Here is a 24,790-nt window from a genome sequence, read left to right on the forward strand (position 1 = left end):
TTTGCTTCTCATTCTCTCATCTTTCTCATTCTCTTATTCCCTCTTCCTTGTCTTTCTTTCTCTCTATTTCTCTTTTAGCCTCTTCGCTTGCCACCGACCGATAACGAGGGAGCGTTAATTTCTCTAATCGCTTCTGGCACGAGCAAGACACGACGATCTTCAAAAGCACCCTTTAGAGTATACTCAAGAGCCGTCGCCGTCGACACCGCAGCGACTCCCGACAAACTCTCTTTTTCCTTCTCTTTCTCTCTCTCACTCTTTCTCTCTCTCTCCCTTTCTCTTTATCTATCTATCTATCTCTTGCTCTTTCTCTATCTCATGAACGTTGCATTTACATAACGGACCTATTTGGATTTGTTTCAAAAGTTTTTCCACGCCTTCTGTAAATATGACCGAGTTTCGAATCTCTCTCTCTCTCTCTCTCTCTCTCTCTCTCTCTTTATCTATCTATCTATCTATCTATCTCCCACTTACTAGTTTTTGCTATTGTCAGAGATCACCGAATACGGAGTAACTCGCACCTTAGATCCTTTCTTGACTCTCCATCCTGTCCCAGAGCCAAACGTATTCATCTTTTTGTATCTCGTCCAACTAGGATTCTGATCTTCCAACCAAAGAGAAAGAGAGAGAGAGAGAGAGAGAGAGAGAGAGAGAGAGAGAGAGAGAAAGGGAGGAAAAAGAGAGGGAGAGAAAAAGAGAGAGAGAGAGTACTTTCCAGAAAAAGTCTTTCTATCCTTCTATCTCTCTCTCTCTTTTCTCTCTTAAATATGTCAGTAAATATCATTGGCCGGCCATTTATGCGTCCTATAAAATCTTTCTTCTTTTTTTTCTTTTCTTTTTTTTTAATAAGAATATGAAAAGAATATTTTTTTTCATCGTTTCATATTCTCTATTAAATATGTATATTAAGAAAGGTCTATATTGACTTTTGGACAATGATGTTACTTCAAAAAAATACATGTCTTATACAAAGATTTTGTTCATTTTGAGAAGATAGAAAAGAAAGAAAATGTACGAAAGACGCAAAGTGAGAACGAGAGCGACAGAGAGAGAGAGAGAGAGAGAGAGAGAGAGAGAGAAAGTAAGTGCGAGCACCCTAAGCCATTGAAACGCTTCCTTGCTATCGGCCGGTAATATTTTTGCCTCTCCCTAACCGGATGGAGGTAACCACTCAGTGCTAAATGAACCATTACGTTGCTAGTATTACCGTGTGTAGCCTGCGCTTCCTACCAAAGATCCGGAGAGCGCCCTTACCGTACGGTGTTTAATTCCGGTAAATACACCGCGATAACATTTTCTGTTTCGCTTGGTCGCACTTCCTGTTCTACAAGGAAAATAAGAGAGACAATGAAAGAGAAAGAGAAAGAGAAAGAGAAAGAGAAAGGGAGATAGATAGAGAAAGAGAGAGAGAGCGAGAGAGAGAGAGAACATTAAGTTCCGTGTAAATCTTACTTTTTATTTATTATTAAGTAGATATTTCGATATTAGACAGATAATATAGATTATATAAGATATTTAGAAAAAAGTAAGATTTTTTGTACATTGCATATGGTGCTCATTGAAACTTGAAACTTTTTTTCTGTAATAAAAATTCTATATGTCTTGTCAATATTCTTTTTTTTTTCTAAATCATATTAATAAATAATATAATAAAATAATAATGTACTAATATATGAAATTTATGAAACTTTTGATGAGTATTAATATAATTTTTGTACACGATTGATATGGTAGATCTTAAATTAATATATTTACTAATTTGAATAAAACAAAAGGTGAATATCAAGAAAATGAGAAAAAGAAATAGTAAAGATCACGTTAATATTATTTTCCATATCACGACATTCCAACACAATATTATTCTTATAAGAAACATCATCATATCGAGAATGTAAATGGTCGTTTCGCGCGCCCGTGCATCCTTAATGCGAGCTTAAATTTCTTCTTATTCTACGGGAGAGAGAAAGAGAGAAAGAGAGAGAGAGAAAGGGGAAGAGAGTGAGAGAGAAAGGGAGAAAGAAAAGAAAAAGGGTAGAAGTAGTAATGGAGGAGAATAAAGTTGGGAGAAAAGCAACGTGTCGTTTGTTCGGCCTCGTTACTTGACTCGTAATGAACAGACCAGATTTACATAATAGGGTTATTTGTAGGTGGAGTACGCAGAAGAGTAAGACAGATAAAGAGAAAGAAAGAGAGAAAAAGAGAAAGAGAGAGAGAGAGAGGGAGAGAGAGAAACAGAAAGAGACAGAGAGCTATGGGATGCGGAATAAAGAGAGAGGGATAGGAATAGCGCGTAAAAAGGTGTTACACCTTCGTGCACCCGTTGTCGTAGTCATCATGCAGTCACAAGAAATGCAGAATTTAAACGTCAAGCGTGAAATATAACCGACAAACGGTGATGTTACAAGGTACTACATATATATATATACATATATGTATACATATATATATATATATATGTATATATAAATATATATATATATATATATATATATATATATATATATATATATATATACACACACATATATACATCTTAAGCATAGTGAGTCTAACCAGTGTATGTATATTTACATACATTGAAAATATGCAAATAATGAGAGGTAAAAATGTACAGCGTCGAAAGTATTTCAAATAATACATTGGCAATATTAATATCGTGATGTCGCGATCTACAGTTGCATCAATTTATTTTCTTTTTTTGTATTTCATTTCATTTTTAACTTTTTTTTTTATCTTTAATTCACTTTATTTTATTCATTTGTTTTTCTTTTTAATTCTTCCAACATTTTTAAATTTATCATATTATTTCCCTCTATCGATGTACTAATATATATATATATACACACACACATACGTAGAGATTTTGATCTCCTCTTAGAAAAATCAACTAGCACGTTAATTATTCGCGAGCGAATTATTTAGCTATAAAATTTCCACCCTCGTAAAAGGGGAGGGACCGTGGCAATTTCACATTAAAGAACGATAATGGCGATAACGAATCCGCATTAGCGTGTAACGAACTTTCCCAATCCCGATGGCCTGCTGCTGCATGGCCAATCGTAATTTTCCGTTCGAACCCGATTGGAAAATCGAGAAAAAAATATCAAATACCGAGTACCACGAACGATTCTTCACTGCAATAATGAGCCTTAAAGTATTACAATAATGTCCGATATAATTATAATAAATTCGTTTGCTGTTTGATTTAGTATTATTAAATATTAATTAGCCTAGAGGCAGACAATACTTCATATTTCATTGATAATATTGTTAATTTAACTTTTGTGCCCCGGAAGAAAGCTTTTTTTTGTACACATCTATATCAAAGAGTTATCTACTACCAGGGTAAAATTGCATCGCTAAGCGACATTATCGTCGAAGTACGAAGTGTTGCCTGTCTCCAGGTACAATAAATAATTGTAATAAACGATCATACACCATTACGAATTATTCTCTTGAAATCTCGACTATGGCGTGAAAAAAAGGTGAGCAGTTAATTCGTGAAAAATTAATGGCCGACGTGAATTATTTGCTCGACGTCGGTCAATCTGTACTTGCTCGTTCGTGGATAAATAACGAGAAAGACGAGTGTTTCTTTTTTTGATTAATTATTTTGTAATTAAATCCAACTAAATTCCCGTTGGATTTTTATAGACTTCTTTTCTTTTCTTTTCTCTCTTTTTTCTTTTTTTTTTTTTTATAGTGAATATGTTTAATTTTCACGATTGAACAATTTTCAATACAAATCAATTTCAATTTGTTGCAAAATATCAATACTCTTGCAGTTTCATAAATCCATCTAGGTTTTCCGGTTTTATCTATGTAACATTATTAAATTCAAATAGAAAAGACAGAACACGTGAATCGATAAACGGTAGAGAGCAAAGTCTATTTGTGAAAGCTTAGTAATCTTCTTTTCGTTGTTCGCTTACCAGCAAAATACGCGAGCATGGCGGTGAGAGCAACGGCAAGTAATATCAAAGCGATAGAGAAACATTTCCAAGAGCATCTGTGTTGACAGCGTTTGTCGATGTGAAAACGCGACGGCGAATAAGGAGAGTAATGCGGTACTGCCGCGGCTCGAAGCGGAAAGCCTGGCATCACCATCGCCTGATTTTGAGCTGCAACGGTCCCGGTACCGCCATTACCGGCTCCACTTCCGAGGCCACCTCCTAAGGAACCTACGGTCACCTGTTGTTGCGGTGGTGGAAGTCTGTAATATAGAAAATAAATCCATAAGTTTAGAAAGAGGACAAACAAATCTTATAAATTTGTAAAATAACAATTATTAATATCGTTTCAATATTTTCCAAACATCGTAACGATATTATGCATGTATTAATAATCTTTAAATGTATTTGGGAGTTGCAACATTATATCATATTAATAAATTTAATTAGTTTAACGTACATGCAACGTTTTAGTTTTTCATTAAATATGGCTACGGGAAATTATGATAATGTAATTTTTCCATTATTTCCTTTTTAATGTGTTTAATAAACAGCACAATATTTTTCATCTAAAAGAGTTAAATAATTTTTTTATTCGTGAAAGTCTCGTGTCTATTTGTAATAAGATCGATTAATTTGATATGACTGAGATTAGCCTTCAAATATCGAATCCTTCGATAATCGAGTTGTTTTTAAAGAATAACCAAAGAGAAACAGAGACAGAGAGAGAGAGAGAGAGAGAGAGAGAGAGAGAGAGAGAGAGAGAGAGAGAGTAAAGAATGAAAAAGGAAGAAAGAGGGAAAACGAGCACGAAGGCATATCGTTGCATCACGATTTCGCTCTGGGGGCTTTGGAAAGATAACGCAAAGCTTATAAAAGATGCAGATACGGTTATTAACTCTGACAGGATCGGAGCGTTCTCATACATACATACATATATGTACATATTTAGATGTTTCTCTCTCTTCTCTCTTTCTCTCTCTCTCCCTCTCTTTCTGTATATTGGCATTGACTCGAGGGATTTCGCGAGAGTACGAGGATGCTTTTCGTGCGACGAGGCTAAGGCTCACCCGTCGAACCTATGTCACGGATTTTATTTTCATCCTCGTCATCGATATTTATCTTGGTCCCTTCTCTTCTCCGATGCCGAGGGACATCAACGAGAGCCACGAGCTGTTGCTAGCAGGAAGAAGAGAAAGAGAATGAACGGATAAGCACGACTGGTATCCTCGAAAAGCGTTCTGTGAAAAGGGACAACGTCGAAACAGGGATTTAATGCGGTACCAGGATAAATATAGTTTTCCGATAATCACGTGGACTCATGAATAGCATTAGCTTCGCTGATAGAGAAAGAAAGAGACAGAGATACATAATGCATCACGCTTTCTACTCTTCCAACTCTTCTTCTTCTTCTTCTTCTTCTTTTAGATTTAGTCCCGAAATCCCATAAGAATAACGTCCTAGTGACAGTGATCCTGTGATGCGGATAAAAAACGGGAATGTGAATATTGTATAAAGAGGAAGAGAGAGAGAGAGAGAGAGAGAGAAAGAGGATTTACTGGACGTTCGGTATGGGTCAAACGAAAGTAGAACACAAAGATTTCACAATAGAATCTGGCATTATATTATCCTACTTTCTAAATAAGTAAACAGCGATATCGATCAACCTGTTCGATTAAATGTTCTCTCTTTTCTTTTTTGTCACATATAACGTGATTTTTAGTATATATTTATGATATGGTTAATTCTAATAAATGAAAACGTTCAAACATTTACGTTGATTGATATAAATGAGATACCAAATGGATGATCAGAAAATTCAAAGAAATTTATCTCAATGATAACTCAAACGTCGAGGTGCTCGACGAAGCACACACACACATACGCACATACAGAGAGAGAGAGAGAGAGAGAGAGAGAGAGAGAGAGAGAGAGAGAGAGAGAGAGAGAACAGAGTTGGACAATTTTATCGTGAAAACTTTCCATCGGTCTTACTCAAAAAATCTCGCTAAAGAATCCATGTTGGTTTCTCGTAAATCAAGTCGCAAAGAAAATCAAAAAGTGAAAGAAAAAGAAACGAAGTAGACTCAAAACACTTATTCTTACGTGTTAGTAGCTTCCTTCCCTTCGGTAGAGTTTGTCGACAAGGGAAGAGGTTCAACGGGGGAGGAAAACCTTGCCGACGGCAACGTTCGTTCCTCAAAGTATCATTAAAACGTCTCGCGTGCCTGGCGTAACGCATAAGTTGGTTAACAGCTACCGACAAATACCATAAATAATCGAGCTTAGCTACGGAGGAGGCTCGCTTCACGATCCTATAAACGTCCGCTCATATTTCCCAACGGCAGGAAGCAATCAGACGCGACGTAAAAAAAGATAGACAGACAGAAAGAGAGAAAGAGAGGGAAAGAGAGATCACTGGCAGAAGTCCCGAGTCTTTCTTACTCGTGCGTGTAGACCGAGGCAAGAAACGAGGAAACAGAAAAAGAGAGAAAGAGAAAGAGAGAGAGAGAAAGAGTGAGAGAGAGAGAGAGAACGAGAGAGATAGATAGATAGATTGAGAGAAAAAGACAAAAAGAGAGGGAGACAAAGAGAGAGAGAGAGAGAGAGAGAGAGAGAGAGAGAGAGAGAGAGAGAGAGAAAGGAGATGCAATAAATATTGCTTTTTCTTCGGGATCATTAAGTTGAAATAACGGAACGTGGCGGAAAATTAATTTACTAAAAGTATCGTCTATTCCTTCCATTGCTTTCTTTCTTTCTCTCTCTCTCTCTCTCTCTCTCTCTCTCTCTCTCTCTCTATGGCTCTACACCATCTTCTATCTCATCGGACTGAAATTATCGAGCGAAAAAGTTTAATGGCGAAATAATGGGGCCTTTCGAAATGTTGGACGATGACCAGTGGTGATATTAGGTCCCATCTGCGAATCTTCGTCGTTGTTATCGGTCCAATATGATAGTAGAGATTACGTCGTGTCTGTATGCATATATAAGACGTTTGACCGATCAATGAACGTTTTACTTGTGGATACATAGAGATAATAATTATTTGAATAGCGTATATCGTGTGTCGAAATATTTCAATGATTCTTCGAATCGTTTGGTTAAAATATGTCGGACAATACGCTCGAGAAATTTCTATTTTTATTTACGATTGCAAGAAATAAAATCGGCTTTTATTTTTTCTTTCTGTTCATTACAAAAAAAAGAAAGAGAATAAAAAGAAGAAAAAAAAAACGAAAGAAATAAAAAAGCACAACAAAGTTTTTTTTTTTTCATTTATACTATTGATATAAAATTGACGAACGTATGTGAGGTTTATAAATACATATGGTTTCTACTGGAACGGTTGAAATCAATTTTCTACGAGTGTATTGAATACATATATAGACACAAACGTATACACGTTCGCATAGAAACCGTATAAGGTTTAGTTCTCCGTTAGTGAAACTTAGAAAAGTTCAAAAATTTCGCGGCGCCGTATCGACTTTTCGGGGGCGAGATAGAACGGAAGCCAATTTATTCGCAGTAAACACTATTACCCGGACGCTAGGAACGCGATTAATCTTCGCTTTTCCTCGAGCTTCTGCACTCACTCTAACATAGCCGCCATTGCCGTCGCCGGTTGAAATCCGTCGACGCTTCTGACCGAGAAAGTATCCTTCTGGCTTCTCTCTCTCTCTTTCTCTCTCTCCCTCTCTTTCTCTCTCTCTTTTTCTCTGCAAAACAAATAAATCTCTTCCGGACATACCACCTAAACCTTCGCGATTCTACACGTCTAGTTGGACTGAAAATTTCATTTCAAAAGTATAACTATACATTCCGTAGCTTTTACATTTCACTTTTTAAAATACATTTTAAAATACATTTTAAACAAATTTATGATAGATTATATGTTTTATATTGAATTATTATTGCTATTGTATTGATTAATAATTTCTACGTAATTATGTATGTGTGTTGTATATATATACCTATATATATATATATATATATATATATATATATATATATATATATATATACAAGATCCTCATATTAATTTATAATAGTTAATTTCTTAATTTGATAATGGAAATTGGTACATTATTATGACGATCGATCGTAAAAGGGAAAAATAAATTTCTTTTATATTGCGAATTGAGATGGAACACCGATAAATAATTCACTTTACGAACGAACTAAATTGAGGATAATCGAAGCCTCGATTGCATCGAACGATCGAAATGGTTCGAAGGGTGGCGAGAAATAAGACTTAAGGAGAAAACTCCGAAATGAAGGGCGTTTAAGGGTGGCGAAGGAACGAGACACGAAGTAAAAGCAGCTATTCTACGCGCTGACACCCCGTCCTCCCTTCTCGCCGCTATTTTACTCACCTAGCTCCCTTTCAAGTCAGGGGTTAAACCATTTGCCCTGGTAAATCGGTTGGCCGAAATCGAGTTATATTTCCTAATCGATACGATGGATTAGGTTATCGTATTGGTACACGTTGTTCGGCCACCCATGGTCCACCAGCTTTAGCTTAACTACTAACTATATATAATACTATATAGCCTTAAACTATGCTCGTTATCTTTCATGATTGTTTCCGTTAAAATATTATAAATAATATTATATACTTTACCGTATTCAAAGATATTTCTATAGCAATTTACCAGAATTGTTCTGCACAAGATGTTTCTGTATAATAAAACAAGCTAAAGAAATCTCTTTATTTTATTTTTTATTGCTACGTTCATCCATTATTATTCGTTTATTCTCTCTCTCTCTCTTTCTCTTTTTCTCATTAAGGAAATGCTTCCATAAGAGTGAACAAAAGCGTTAATTAATCAATGGGACCATAGAGGAAGCTATTCGGTTGTAAATACTGCAAAGGAAGGAACAATGCCTTGACCGAGTAACTGGTTAGATCGTTCGAGATCTCTCTCTTTCTCTTTCTCTCTCTATTTCTCCTTTTATCTCTATCTCATGGTATGACAACGTATAACACCTACACCGATTAAAGCGAATTGACCGGCTGCCTGATATATTGAAAGTTAAAAAGGTAATTGTGGGGTGGCGTTGCCGTCACATATTGAGCTGAGTGTCGTCTGAGTGGAAGATTGGTACTGTTGCAGCTGCGAGAGGAGGAGCTAGAGGATACGAGTTCGAGCGTGTGATCCAATTATGATGTAACGAATGTATCGTCGATGGTCGACGAGCCACCGACAGACAACGTGCTTCGAGTGCCTGAGCGTTTCGAGGACGCTACTACTACGTACAGTTAGAGGTATAGTACGCGTTCCTACTACCAATAGGGATGCTGGTACTACTCGCTAGGAGACACACGGGAGCAACATCAAACGTCCCTTTTCGTTGACGAGTGGCCCTTCATTAAGAGTCGATTGCTGGCACGCTTCGATCGAATGTCTCCTTGGATTTCGCCTTCGACGTAGAGTTCGGTTAAGTTCGGCTATCGATCGTAAGCTTATCTATATGTATATGTATTTATATTTTTTTTTGAGTCTTGACTTTGAATAAAAATATCTTATATTATTTATATATACGATTTAACGTCACTTTTTATATACTGATCTTGAGTATATATTTATAGTGGAAGAAAGAAAAAGAGAGATCGTGGTAAGCTTGCAGACCAATCATCTCCGAGGGTTCTTTGATCCCTGATTTATCGTCACGATCGAAATAGAAGGCAACGTTTAACTACTATTATTAAATTCGTTTGGAGTGGGTATATTCCGAAGCTCGTTCGTCATAGTCGTCTTTCGCCACCAGGAAGGAAGACAGAGAGAAAGAGTCTGAGGTATTTCGAAAAGAAGGGAAAAATGAAAATGACGCGTATGGAATTTGAAAGGCAAGAAAGAGAAATCGCTTGCTCGTTAGGTGGATGATGGTTTTAAGAGAAATGTGTTACGGCAATAGATTAACACCGAGGACTAAGGGAGGACGATTAGAGAAGGGAGAATGAAAGAAAGAAAGAAAGAAAGAAAGAAAGAAAGAAAGAAAGAGAGAGACAGAGAGATAGAGGGAAAGAGAGAGAATATACCTACGTAGGAAGAATCCTAATAAAAATCTGATACCTCAGGGCCCGCCTTCCTTCAGAGGGTGTCCCGAAGGAGAGCTAGAGTGACACAAAGATCTGTAACCCGATGCGTGGAGCTGTACTTGAAATTGAATCTCACTTTCCAGAGAAAAATTACTTCGGCTATGAGCGGAATAACGAAGTCTTTTCGTCTCCTTTTTTTTTATTCCTTTTTCTTTTTCCTCTTGTCCATTCTTTCTTTCCATCTTTGTCTACCATCTTCGTCGTTATCATTTTCGTAAGATCGAAAGAACAAAAATGAAAGAGAGAGAGAGAAAGAGAGATCGTAATACTTGTCGTTGAAAACGCTTTAAACTCGATGCCCGCTAACGCGATTACGTTTTTAATTATTAATTTATCCTTTTAATATTAATTAGAAGTCACATGAGAGGAACTCTTCCAAGTTATTTCTCTTTATATCTATCTATCTTTTGCGATAGAAACCTGTGATTATGTCGAGATTGTAATTTTAATCGTACCGTTAGCTAGCATCCTCATCGTCATTGCCGTTGTCGTTGTAGTCATCGTCATCTCTCTCGCCTAATTCCTAAAAACACGATGGCTTTCCATCTTCTCTCAATTCTATATAGGTATACCTACTATACTTACAAGGGTATCGGTCTTAATGGTAATAATAGTTATGATGTCACTGAATATTCAAGTCGACGTTCACCGAGAGAAAGCTTGCGAATTTTGTCTTAGCAAAACTGCTACGTACCTATGTATGTACATATATATGTATATATTGTAGACATACATATATATAATATATGTATATATATATATATACATATTATACATATATATATATATATATATATATATATATATGTATGTATGTGTATGAGTAAGCTTTGCTCGTCGTTATTCGCTGACTCGATGACCGATTTTATGTAGAGGATAAGACGACTGTGTGTACTTGGCGATAAATTTATGTTATGTGACGTTCTAACGTTGAAATTTCGATCCTTCATATACATATGTACACTAGAGTATGAATAAGCAGAAAATTAGTGGTCCTACGTTTGGATTAGAATATCCATTCGTTGTTTCTTAGATATAAATATAAATCATATATTTGCATGAACGAAAATACGTTTGACAAGATTAAAAATGAAATGATAATTTATTCTTAAATATTCTATTTACTTTTGAAAAGAAGAAAAGATAAATAAATAGATATCACAAGTATGTACTTTCATTTCCTATATTTCTTTTTCCTACTAGTTTTCCAACCCTCGAATTAATTCAATTTAAGGAGATTAAAGAGTCTCTCGAGATTGAAAAATTCCACTCGTATATAACAAAATCGTGGAAGATAAAAAGGGCGTCCAGAACAAAGCAGTGTTTCTCGCCTCGTAGGCTCGTACGTACTTTCAGCTTGAACGAGAGAGAGAGAAAAAGAGAGAAAGAGAAAGAGAGAGAGAGAGAGAGAAGAGAGAAGAGAAAGAAAGAAAGAGAAAGAGGGATAGTTCGCGGTACGCGAAACGACGATACTAATGTCAGTGGTAACACGTTATAAAATGCGATACCAGGCAGCTGCGGTACATGTACGGTAATACAATCCCGCGTAAATCCTGGCTGCCTTCTCTTCTACGGCTGGTGTACTGTGTCCCGTGGTTTATTGTCATCCGGCATAGCGTTGAAAGGACACCGCCAGCTGCTAGGCTCCTACCAAAACTCCCCTTTTCTTCGTCCCAATCCAACCATCCCATCCTTGACAACCTTCTTCTTCTCTTCCTCCCCACGTGGAAATCCGAGTTGGCCGAGATCTGATAAGAGCTAGCGTAAACTCTCTCTCTCTCTCTCTCTCTCTCTCTCTTTCTATCTCTCCCGTCATCCTTCGAAGTGTAATCTGCTTTTAAAGACACGTCCCTCCGTTGATCCAATTTTTATAGCTTTGCGCAGACATTGACCTTGAATATCGTAATGAATTTTTCAAAGCATTTCAAGGTCATCGGAACGAATCATATTTATTATATTTATACGTATGTTATATACGAATATTGTACTAATAAAAAAATTGTTTATTCTTTGTTTTATATTATAAAATAAACAAATTAATTTACATTAAAAAATATTTAAATTAAAAAGAAATATGTATATAAATATATGTATACATATAAATACAAATATAAATATAAATATATATATATATATATATATATATAAATATAAATATAAATATAAATATAAATATAAATATATATATATATAAATATAAATATAAATATAAATATAAATATAAATATATGAATATATACCTGTGAGTGTTTATGTATGGAAGCAGCTTTCATAATAGTTAGTAGATATGTAAATTATGAATGTATATTATACAGTGTGACCGATTTTAATGTGAACAAGAAAGAAAAATGCTTCGATATTTTCATAGCGGCACGTCTTTATGCGGAAATGCATTAGCCTCGAAATCATTCCTCTGCTAGGCGCGATCCGTGACTAGCGAATCGCGATCGTCGAGAGGAGATAAAATCATGCGGGACGTGAGAGGAATCGTTTTGCTTTTTCCACGCGAAAATCCAATCTCTTTGCTCGAAGCCACCGCGCCCGCTTCGATGCTGACGTATCTTTTCGTTCGTTCCAACATTCGTTTTCCATCTATGACTTATGTATGTATATCGTCGTTCTTTTGTTATTTTTTTTTATTTTCCTTTTTTCTCTTATTTCATTCTTCGCGACCAACGTTCACATTATTTTTCATTTATAATAAAAGCATTGTATATATAGCACATAATTTTTGTAATAAAAGATATTGTTCATTCTATTTTATATATATAAAGAAAAAAAAATCAAATTTTTAATAAATTCATTGTACCAATATGTTTGTTATTTATTTATTTTTTGTTTTATATGCAGCTATGTAGATGATTAATAAACGATACAACGAACGAACGCATACGAATGTGCGCGAACTAGTAAAACGATGATACACCGTTTTATCTCACCCATCAAACCTTAAAATCGTATTCACGATCGTCCCTAGCGTTATTCCACGGTACCAGAATATTTCTATGTTCGTGAGTGGCATTCGCGATTTCTGCTGGATCCTTCACGATTTCTGATGAAGTGCACACGTTACATTTGTATGCCATATGAAAGATCGTCGATACGAAAACGATCGACTCTATTTACTAGCATTCCTTCTATTGCCATGCCATTCAAGTTATTCTTCGAATTTTTCAGTTCCACATTCTAACTTGATAAATATCATACTATAATGTCAATTTTGTAATTATTTGTAAAACTAACTTAGGTTATATGCATATTTCTTGTACAATGTAGATCGATTTAACTTAAAATAAGTAACAGAAAAAAATTCAATTTTAGACTACTTTGGTAATTACTAATTCATATCTAATATATGTATTCGTATATGTCGTATAAATATAAATCACGGAATAAAAAATATAATAAATCTTATTACACGAACTCAATTTACTTTTAACTAGAATATTCATCCCCGAACTGAATAGCTAGATTATTTTGTAGTTCTTATACATAACGAGGAGAACCAAGACCGTAGAAACGAAAGGAAGAAAAAAGAGTAAGAGTGAGAGAGAGAGAGAGAGAGAGAGAGATTTTCGTAATCACGGGAACGATCGTATTCCGTGCTCGACTCTTACGAAGATTCTTCATAACCGCTTGGAAAGTTTGGTAATCCTTGAGGATCTCTTTCAAAAAGCTATCCCGTTGTTCTTTCATCGATCTTCTCGGAGAAACACCGACCGACACGTTTTACATATTCCACGACGCACGCTCTATCGATAAAATATGGTAGCACTTTCTCAACGTTTGGATTTTCTAAGAACGACGAAACTCCACGAAAGATCGATTCTTATTCTTTTAAGACTCCAAAAAGAAGAAAAAATGAAATAAAAAGAATGATGGTCTTTGCAAACTTGCAGTCATATTAACGTGAAAATCTCCCGAAGAGAAGTGTCTTCGACCTTTATGACATTGGATTCCATCAGGTGGTAACGACACGACTTCAACTTGAAAGTTGTCTCACGTTTATGCGAATCTAATTCGCGACAAGAAGCCCTATATTTTTTTTTTGACGAAATGATATGGAATGAAGAAGAAAGGGAAGGCTAGATGGTGTCCGTTATTACCAGCATTGTGGATAAAAGTCACGTGCATATTTATATGTATATGTATGTTTGTATGCGCGCGTCTGTGTGTAAAAAAAAAAGAGAGAGAGAGAGAGAAGAGAAAAATGAGACTTCGAAGAGAAACTGTACTAGTGAACGAGGTGAAGGGATGGGTGGGTGAAAAGAAGGGATAAGAAAAGTGGGGGTAGTAATGGTATGGGGTTTGAAGATGATACACCGGCTATGTCGACGTCATCGGAAAGCTTTTGCTCCTACGGCAAAGTTCGCGTTCGATTAGCAGGAAGGGATGGATATATGTATCATCGGCTCACGGTTCTCTCCGCAAACTTTGACAGCATTCGATCATCCCCCTGTCGTGACTGAACCGCCTGTCGCATTCTAACAATGTGGGAAGCCGAAGGAGCAAAAGAAGGATGCTGGTTGGTACGAAAAGAGACGCGAAGATGAGGGAGAGAATATTACACCACGTGTGCCAGTAATAAGACGATAGCACGTGACGATAATGCAAAAACGTTTTCCTGACTTCGTTGTCTTCTTTCCTTTTTATGTTTTTACACATTTCCTTTAAATATATTCGATTTTTATTGAAGGGTGATCATTGTCTTTTTTTCCTTTCTTTCTTTCTTTCTTGCTTATTTTTTTTTCGATCTTTTCTATACTCTATTATAATATTTATAATAATTGTTAATCTCATTGATATGATTATCGATAAAATGCGAAGTAACAGACGAGCCATTCGACTAATTGACTTCCAACGTTTCTAAGGGAGAAAGGTATTCGGTTTTCCTGTAAGTTCGAAGTATCCCATTAGCTCGAATATCGGCACAGTGTTCTGCGGACTCGGCGAAGTGTGACTCGAGGGATAAAGGGAAAAAGGAAAAGAGAAAGATAGATAGATAGATAGACAGATAGAGAAAGAGAGAGAAAGAGAGAGAAAGAGAGAGAAAAAGAGAAAAAAGAGAAGAAGAGGGTAAGAAATACTCGAGTTCTTTGATATTTTTAGTTGAAGCAACTTGGCCGTCGGCCCGCTTGGTTTCCCTTATTCTTTCGCCTCCTTTCTCCTCTTTTTCCGCCATCCTCTCTCTCTCTCTTTCTCTCTCTTGTTTCGCGAAACTCAATTTCATCTCAGCCATCTCTCTCTCTTTCTCCTTATTTCTCTCTCTCTCTCTCTCTCTCTCTCTCTCTCTCTTTCTCTTTCTCTCTTTCTCTCTTTCTCTCTTTCTCTTATGAAAAAAGGAGGCCTTAGGAGGCAAGATGGCAACGGGACACGACGTAATGAAGAAAAATCTTAGGAGGATATTGCGGATAGTGGAAGAGGAGAAGGGACGAGATTTTCACATACGTAAACGTAACGACTTTCAGGGCGGATGGGCCTCGAAGGGTCGGGACGCGCATCCAGCCGTATTGCCGAAGCATGAGGCGTCATTATTTTGAGTGCGACACGCCCGAAGAAAGTCGTTGGTAGAAGGAGAAATGGACGGCAAGAAGAAGAAGACTTGCTGCTGTGTATTCGGCGAACCGAGAAATGCTCCAAAGCGTGATGTTTTCTCTAACGACGATGATGATAGCATCGTCGTCGTCGTCGTCGCCGTCGTCGTCGCTTCGTTTGCCCTGTTCCGTCCTTCTTCGTTGACGCCAACGCAGGTGACTCCGCGTCATTTGCAAGGAATAACAAACACAGCCCTGGTGGATCGTTAACTCCGACATAGCCATCGACTGCCTACGTCGATTTTTCATATAAATCCGTTTCAATGGCCCGAGACGTGCCAAACGGCGCGACTAGTCGATGAGAAATAACACCACGAGATAGTAATTTTTTTCTACTTTCAATATATATATACATATACATACCTACATTTATACATATATAGATACACACACACACACACACACACATATATATATTCATCTAATAAAATTTTTCTTTTATTCTAATTCTACATTTTTTCCTTTTTTTTTGATCATCGATTATAGATTATGAAATTTGTTAGATAAATCTATCGAACAAGTTATAGATCACACATACGCACACACACTTTCGTTACTTTTTTTATCTTTTTATTTTATATCTATATATTTCGTTTACCATCACGTGATATTAGAAAAATTTATGTCTTTCTCTATCTATTTTTAAAAATTTTCACAATGATGACTCTCATCATATAATTCATATCAGATCGAAGAGCTCTCCGAGATATTACTTGTAGATCGCATATACGACTTTTTATTGAAGTTTTGTAACATTGTGAGCATAAACCACTACTACTCATGATTGATCTCTCTTTCTTTCTTTCTTTCATTTCGACGGCGATCGTATTTATCAAAGCCATATAAATCTAAGGGAGAGTCGCTGCTCATCGATAATAATCGATAATTCGATAATGGATGCATCTTTTGTTTATGTGAACCGATATATGAGTATTTAATACACTATGTACGTTGCTTTGTTTTTTCTATTTATTGCCAAATAACTATCGTTATCAATCATAATCGTATATATATATATTTATAACATATATATATATATATATATGTCTATAGAAAAAAATTTTTAAAGTAAAGGTCGATAAATAATTGCAACTATGAAGAAGTACGTTCTTAAAACGAGCACTTTGTCACACTGGTACGCTATTGGCTACTATGTGAAGCATCCCTCGACGATCAAGTGCGTACCAACGTAATGACATTAATTTTACCTTTTATCGGATTTCACGACAAGCTCAACGCGTTAATATGTCGCATTAAAAACGATCTTTATATCTGTCATATTATGGGTGCCCTCGATTGAAAGGCAAGCTTTACGAGTTACGTTCGTTGCAACAATGGGGACCCATTTTTATAGCGAAATCGTTATTTTATTATATGTGTGTATATATATATATATAGGTATATAAGACCGAGAGGTATATAAGAACCGATCATTACATCGTATGTTTGTTCTTTAATGTTTTATTAAGAAAATATTATGTCTACTCCTATAACTTGTTAACGTTTAGATAAAAATTGATTGTTTCAATTCTAAGAATAAAATGAATTTATTTTAAGACAGTAGTAACGTTGATATTAATATTATTTAAATCACCATATTTATATAAAAAGTATAAATTTTATTGGAGAAAGTAAAGACGATTTAATTACTAAAAGCAAACTTCAAAAAAATAGCAATAAAGATAATTAAACAAATAGAAAAATAGTTAAGTTATATATGTCATATATATAATATATTTATATATATAAGATATGTGTGTGTGTGTGTCTGTATCACGAACGCATAATCTGATTAAATGCCTTTGTTACAGATTTTTACCATAAAATCTGTGTTTTTTTGCATCATCAAATATTGTTGTTTAATCAATGTTTAATAGGATGAGAACTTGAAAGTCAAGCATGCGACAAAGCATTTTTCGAAATAATAAATTTTCGGTTAATACAAATTTTATTAAATTTTAATAAGAATATTATTTGTAATTCACGAAGGAAATCGTCATTTGGAAAATGTTATAGAATTTTGTTCTTATATATTATATCTTGCTGTGCGCATTCTCTCTCTTTTTCTCTTGGTTTTTTTTGTATGCTTTTTTATTCTTCACATAATTCGGGTAAAGGATTTAAAATGGTAAAATACGTATAATGAAAGAAGAATTTTTCTGGAGTTTTTATTCAATTTCTAGTTATAAAAAAATTATTTTTAAAAGGATTAACGACTAATGAAAAAATTTCCTTCGATTTAGAAATAAAAAGGCATCTTTAGATTAAAGATAAATGAATATAATTATTAAAAGATCTCTTTCATTTTGCGACTGGACCAAATATTGGCCATTAACAAAAAAAGAGAGAAAAAAAGAAAGGAAAAAAGTTCAATAGGATAGCTATAGTTAAATCAATTTTAATATTTACACTTTCCTCGTGCTGTTTTCGTTATCGTGTATTCGAGTAAACGAAAGAAAAAAGAGAAGCGGTTTGCGATTCGTAATGTCTTCTACCCTACTTGAATTCGTTCGAATGTCAAGAAAAAGGAGTTTCACTTGTTCAGATACTTCGGAAAAGCTGACCTTCGTCCTGAGTCAACTATGGGCGGCAAATCTAATTTCAAGGGTTTCGATTGTCCGTTGCATTATATATGTCCTGTCTGCAGTATGCTCCCTTTACTCGGTCAGTATTTGGAAGGGTTCTTTAGAACCTTTTTCTTTCTTTTTTTATACTTTTCTTTATTTTTTCCTCCCTTATTTTTCGTAGAATATCGAAGTAACTTTCTCTTTCTTTTTCTCTCTTTCTCTCTCTCTCTTTCTCTTTCTCTCTATTTCTCTCTTTCTGTCTTTTTCTCTTCTTTTTTACCTCTTATTTTTCATAAAACGCCAAAATTACTATCTTGTACGAAGTCACGTTCTCTATCTATCTCTCTCTCTCTCTCTCTCTCTCTCTCTCTCACTCAAAAGCTCGTCTATCAAGCCTTCTTCTATCTACACGCTTTTGCTTTACTCTTCTCACTCCCGACCCCGATATACACATACTTAACTATTACATAGGTATATTTTTGGCTCTCAAGTGTTTTTTATTTAATATTACCTAGGAGAATAAATTATTTCTTTATTTATATGAAAAACTTATATCACGTGTGTTAGAACTTTCTTCTCTTTTTTATTCTTTATTTCTTCTGTTTGAAATGATACAATTTTTCGAAAACGGATGACAACTTGAAAACTCATTCGAGCTCGTATTTCGTTTCTACTTATACTATGATACTTAATTATTGCTCCTTTAAACGTCATTCGTATTGCATTATATAAGCGACAATATTCGAATATCATTCTCTTTTTCTTCTCTTTATTTTTCTTCTCTTTCTTTTTTTCCCTCGTTTGTATAGGTATATAATCCATTTTGGAAGAAAAATTGTAGAGAATGCGAGAGAAAGATTTTTTAATTTGACGCATGTGGAACGTGTTCTCATTCGCTTCGTATTTCGCCATATTTCCCGTGAATATTTTATAACCTTTCCCGTCGAGGTAGTAAAGCGACGCGAGACTGTTTATAGCCCCTTCTAACTTTCCCTCTCTCTCTCTCTTTCTCTCTTCGTAGGTCACATCGACCGAGAGAATGAGAGAGAGAGAGAGAGAGAGAGAGAGAGATTTACGTTCTCCACGAACTTACTCTGATCCATCCGCAAATTCGTCGAATAATTTTCTTTTGTCACAATTTCATTCCCTCCTCATACTTCAATTCAACCCCATATTAGATATTCAATATCGATTGAACAAAAAAAAATATATATATACATATATAGAAACATATGGTTAATACCAAATAGTAAGATTTTTAAGTCGCTTATCGAAAAGTTTTCGATTAAAGGAGTGTCCTTTTGAATGTATATTACGTGAATGAAAGAATATTCACGGCGGTAACATTTAGTAGTAAGTAGTACGTATGTATGTATTTTCTTGGTGGACTCGTAAGCTAGAACGTGGAAGATTCTCTTTGGTATCACGAGAAAGGAGCCTAAGCCATTGGGCTGGGTCTTTGCTTCTTTGTGAGAGAAGCGTCGCGACGCTTCCGATCGGATAAAAGTTGAGTCGGATGAAAACGGAATTTTTGTCCGCCTGAAACTTTTCTCTCCGCGTCCGGAAAGAGTGTATTTGCTTCTGTATGTGTACATGCGCGCGCGCGTGTATGTATGTATGTATGTGGGTTTGTATGTGTGTGCGCGCGCGAGTATATGTGTGTGTATGAGAGCGAGTGAGATAGCGTATTGTTCGCAACAATGTTCGCTCGAACGCTCGCCCTCGGTTATACCTGTAATCTAACGTTTATCCACGGTAGCAGACCGAAAGAGGATTTTCCAACGATTTCGAATGCGAATCGGGAACGAAATTTTATGTGTTCGTTCGTTGCTAGAGGGAATAGGTTTTCGTTCTCGCGAAAAACAGATTACCTCGCTCGCATCATAAAATTCTAACGAAATGAAAAACTTTTTGACGATCGAATGTCGATCGTTGTTCGTCCATGGAAATGTAAATATTTTATTGAAAAAGTCACATTGTTGATGGCGATGTTTACTCAATACAAATTCTGACGAATTGGTTCTAAAACCGATCTAAATCGGTTTAAAGAAACAACTTCGTTTCTCGTTCAAAGAAAAACAAATTAAGTTTTTGATAAGGATGATTCATTGATAATAACAATACCCTAATGGAAGATGGTGCTTGTAAATTTAAAGAAAAGAGAAAAAAAAACAAGAAAAAAAAGAAAAAGATAAAAAAGAAATCTAATGAAATTCATTTGCAAAAGAAATTTTTTTTTTTCGATTAACAAAGAAGTGACGTTGGCGAGTTTCATAAGTTCGAGATGCTAACGTTTCGGGAAGCTTTAGGAGACTCGATGGTATGCAGAGAGTTATGGAAAGCGATGGACGTTGTTGGTGTGCGAAGAGGAGAAGGAAGAAGAGAAGGAGGACAGAGAGGGAGGGCATTGGCGTTCCTGGCGGAAGCACTATTTCAACGTAATTGTCGCTTCATCGTTCCCTCTCGTCCGCACGGTACCGTATCTAAGCTCCGACATACCATCGAGAGCAGGAGAATCCCTAAGCTGTCCTCTACCTCCCTCTCCAACCCCTCTTCTCACGAAATACGTATCTACGTCTACGTTTATATGTCAGTATACGGAGAGAGATAGAGATAGAGTATGAGACACGTTTATATTTATATACCAATTACGTGAGAGAAAGAGAGAGAGAGAGAGAGAGAGAGAGAGAGAGAGAGAGAGAGAGAGAGCAAGAGCAAGAGAGAGAGAGAGAGAGAGAAAGAGAGAGAGAGAGAGAAAGAGAGAGAGAGAGAGAAAGAGAAAGAGAGAGAAACTATCTAAACGCATAGTTACATGTCTTTGCTCGGTAGACACCTAGCCAGACGAAATTAACTTTAAGTAAGAGGAAAGCTTGGCCAAACGACTCGCCAGAAAATGACCGACTTGTACCAACCGGAGAGATGCCTAATGACATCCGGTAAGAGCGACCACGCGTACTTTCCTCTGTGCATTCACGCCGACTGCAAAAATTCCAAAGCTCCGTGGTGTGTTCTCCGGAAGTGAATGACAGGAGTAAAATGTCTGGATAAGTAATTATATAAACGAAGGAAGCAATTTCGTGCTTCTCTTTGATATTTTTTAAAAATCTTTTTTTTGTTTTTTTCTTTTTTCTTTTTTTTTTTCTTTTAATTCATTTAGGTATACGTAAAGAAGCAAAAAAAAAACAAAAGAAAAAGAAAAAAAGAAAAAGAAAGAACCGACTACTTTTCGTAGGAAATTTTGAATTATTTCAAATGGAGTAAAGTTTCCAACGACATTTTATCTGGAAACGAAGTGGACAGATCGCAAGTTGGAATCAAATCGATCAGTCTCTATCGGCGATAACGACGATATCGACAAATTGGCGGCCTGTGCACCGACGTATTCCCTGAAATTTGTTAATCCCTCGCGTCCAATCTATCACGCATCGTCACGACGTTTCTACGACGTGTACTATAATACATAGATCTAGTAGACCTTTATACACGAGTATATTGTATGTATTATAGATATACATATTTATATAAATATCATCTATATACATAATATACATATAGAGAACACAATCATTTCCTTTTACTAATGTACCTTCATACGTGACTCGAACTGCTAGCTTTACTTATAGTCCCCTTCTGTTCGTTCTCTTCTTCTGCACCCTTGCTAACTCTTAATGTTTGCCAACACACCACCGTCGTATTTATTTCAAGATACGCCGACTTCGTGGTAGGGTGTGAAGGAGACCATTGGGAGAGAAAAAGAGAGAAAGAGAGAGAAAGAGAGTGAAACGAAAGAAACAGCAAAGGAAAAAAACACGAGTTTCATGAGAGAGAGAGAGAGAGAGAGAGAGAGAGAGAGAGAGAGAGAGAGAGAGAGAGTGAGAGGGTGGGAGTGTGGAAAAAGGTCAGAAGGGTCGTTTTTTTCGATGAATAAGGTAAAGTTTTCTATGTAGTGGCTGTGAGGAGAGAATATCATGGAAAGGGAAAGGAGCCAGACTCCTCGTAGGTGTTAAATCGAAGGAAACTCGGAACCGAAAGGAGATACTTGAAGGAAGAAAGGAAGGAAGGAAGGAAGGAAGTAAAAAAAGGGAGATTTCGAAGATTGCTCGACTTTCAGAGCAGAGAGAAATAAAACAAAAGAAAAGAAAAGGGTAAATGGGATTAGGGAAAGGAGAAAAAAAGAAAAGGAATAAAAAGAAAAGAAAAAAACAAGTAGAAGAAGAAGAAAAAGAAGGAAGAGAAACTAATAAGATTCATCTCGCACCTGTGCTTTCTCCAATTATAAATAATAATAATAAAAAAAAAAGAATAAATAAATAAAGAAAAAAAAGAACAAAACAAAAATAAAACAAACAAATAAATAAAAAAGGGAGCCAACTCTGGTGACCGAGAACGATGAAGCGAAAAAAAGTTTCGGTTGATCGAAAGGGCACGACCATTTTCACAATGAGAGAGGGAAAGCGATCGAGAAAAGTTCAGCGAACGAGTCACTTTCTCTTTTTTTCGTTTATGTTGTTACTATATCTAAAAGCCAAATGAACAATAATAATAATCGTTGATAGTACATACGACAAAATTAACTTTATACGTATCATAAAATAAATATGGCATATACCAGGACTCGTAAATTCAGAAGAAAAGATATGTATATATGTATATATGTATATATGTATATATGTATATATGTATATATGTATATAAATGGTATTATATAAACGTATTTATATTTTTTTCTTTTCTTTTTTTTTTAATTTCCTCTTTTTTACAGGTGTCAGGATTTATTTTATATCCTTTTTTTCTCTCTTTTTTTTTTTACATGTGTCAAGAAGATAATAAAAAAGACAAATACATAATCCAGTCATGACATTTGAAATCCTCAGTTTTACTCGTAAAGCTTAAACCTTTGGAGTATGAAAATGTTTGTGTCGGATGGAAAAGAAGTTTTTATAATTATTAAAAAGTATAAGAGAAGAGAAAAAGGAAAATAGAAAAAGAAAAGAAAAAATAATAATACTGATTTGACCTCGTTAATAGAGAGAGACTCGTTAAATATACCAACGACATACTTTTCGACAGTACAATTAAGGGCACCCTTTTGTTCGTCCATTAGAGAAACATCGTCGAGGTTTTCTCTATCTCTCTCTTTTTCTCTCTCTCTCTCTCTTATTCTCTTGGTCTTTTAATAATAACGTACGATCGTGCGGCCAATCATTCGAAAAGTCTTTCGGGAAGAGAGGAAGGGTCTTTAAACTGGAACAACGAAGTCGAGTAACGTTACAAGAAGTCGGCATTGTAGAGACCAAAGAAGAAGAAGTGAAGGGTGGAAGGGAATGAAGGGAGAAGGGTCGTTTGAAAAAGGCAATGCTCGAATCGAGCGACGACGAGAGGTCGTTATCGTGTCGTGCAACGTCGTAATGGCGTACAAAGCAACGATAGCGCAGTCTCCGCATCTCTCTCTCTCTTTCTCTATAAATCTCTCTCTCTCCCTCTCTCTCTCTCTCTCTCTTTCTCTATAAATCTCTCTCTCTCTCTCTCTCTCCTTGAAGAAAGAGAGAGAGAGAGAGAGAGAGAGAGAAAGAATAGAGGAAGGGGGAGGGTCACTTCAGTGTTAGTGACTAGTGTTATGGACGGCGATAGACGTTTAGATAACGATCTCAATTCGAGCTACGTTGGAAGATGAATGGTAGATTAACCGAGAATGTTCTAATTATAATTTCAATGCGCGCGCGCATGAGAGAGAGAGAGAGAGAGAGAGAGAGAGAGGAAGAAAGAGAGAACAGGATCGGTACGATAAAAGAAGACGACGTTTCGCACCGTCTTTCTTCGTGAGATACAAAAAGAGAAAGAGAGATAGAAGAGTTAAGAGACGAAAAAGGAAAGCGAGAGAGAGAGAGAAAGAGAGAGAGAGAGAGAGAGAGAGAGAGAGTAAGCGGAAGCTTCAAAAAAGTCGACGAAGAGGAAGCAACCTAATTAAGTCTGGGAGATGTCTCGTTAAGATCGCTGATGAAGACGCTTGTCCGATGTTTCGCTCGCTGCGAAACTTTCGAACCTCCTTCCTCTTTGCAGAAAAGGGAGATGTTACGTTCGTCTCTAACTCGTTTCTTATTCTTCTCGGCTTTCTGGAGATCTTCCTCAGTGAAGATTTGCCAACGAATTTCTTCGAAGACAAAATTTTCTTTATACATTATCGTGAGTCATGCGCCGAGAAAACTACTTACTGCTGATAATAACAGATGGATACAAATTTTCTTTCAAATTTGTTTTTGAAGATTTTCATACGATCAAAATAATTGATCGATCGATAAAAAGTGATAATGTCGAAATTCGATGTTTTTTAAATAGATAAAAAGTAATAAAAAACAAACTTGCGTAAAGGTAAGTGTGAAAAGAAAAGAAAGAAATAAAGAAAGTAAAAAAAAAAGAAAAAAGAAAAAGAAGATGAATAGTGAGGGCTCGAGTGTATCTAGGAAGATAACAAGGAAAGGTGGCGATCATTCGTAAAACTGTCAACCAAGCGATATATCAGTATCCTTTTTAGTCGTTAACTGTGACACTCCCTTCTCAGAATACTCGAAGCTCTGCACT

General features: G+C 35.9%; 1 protein-coding gene across 9 annotated transcripts in view; it reads right to left on the reverse strand.

Annotated features, from left to right (window-relative positions):
• LOC124423046 (teneurin-a) overlaps nucleotides 1-24,790 on the reverse strand; it is a 483,434-nt gene that overhangs the window by 31,676 nt on the left and 426,968 nt on the right. For all 9 annotated transcript variants that reach the window (XM_046960318.1, XM_046960315.1, XM_046960317.1 and 6 more), the window contains one exon: nucleotides 3,933-4,213. In XM_046960318.1, the coding sequence (XP_046816274.1) occupies nucleotides 3,933-4,213 (281 nt within the window). The remainder of the gene's footprint in view (nucleotides 1-3,932; nucleotides 4,214-24,790) is intronic.

The sequence above is a fragment of the Vespa crabro genome, chromosome 3 (genome assembly GCF_910589235.1).
Source record: "Vespa crabro chromosome 3, iyVesCrab1.2, whole genome shotgun sequence".
In the NCBI taxonomy this organism is placed as follows: Eukaryota; Metazoa; Arthropoda; class Insecta; order Hymenoptera; family Vespidae; genus Vespa; species Vespa crabro.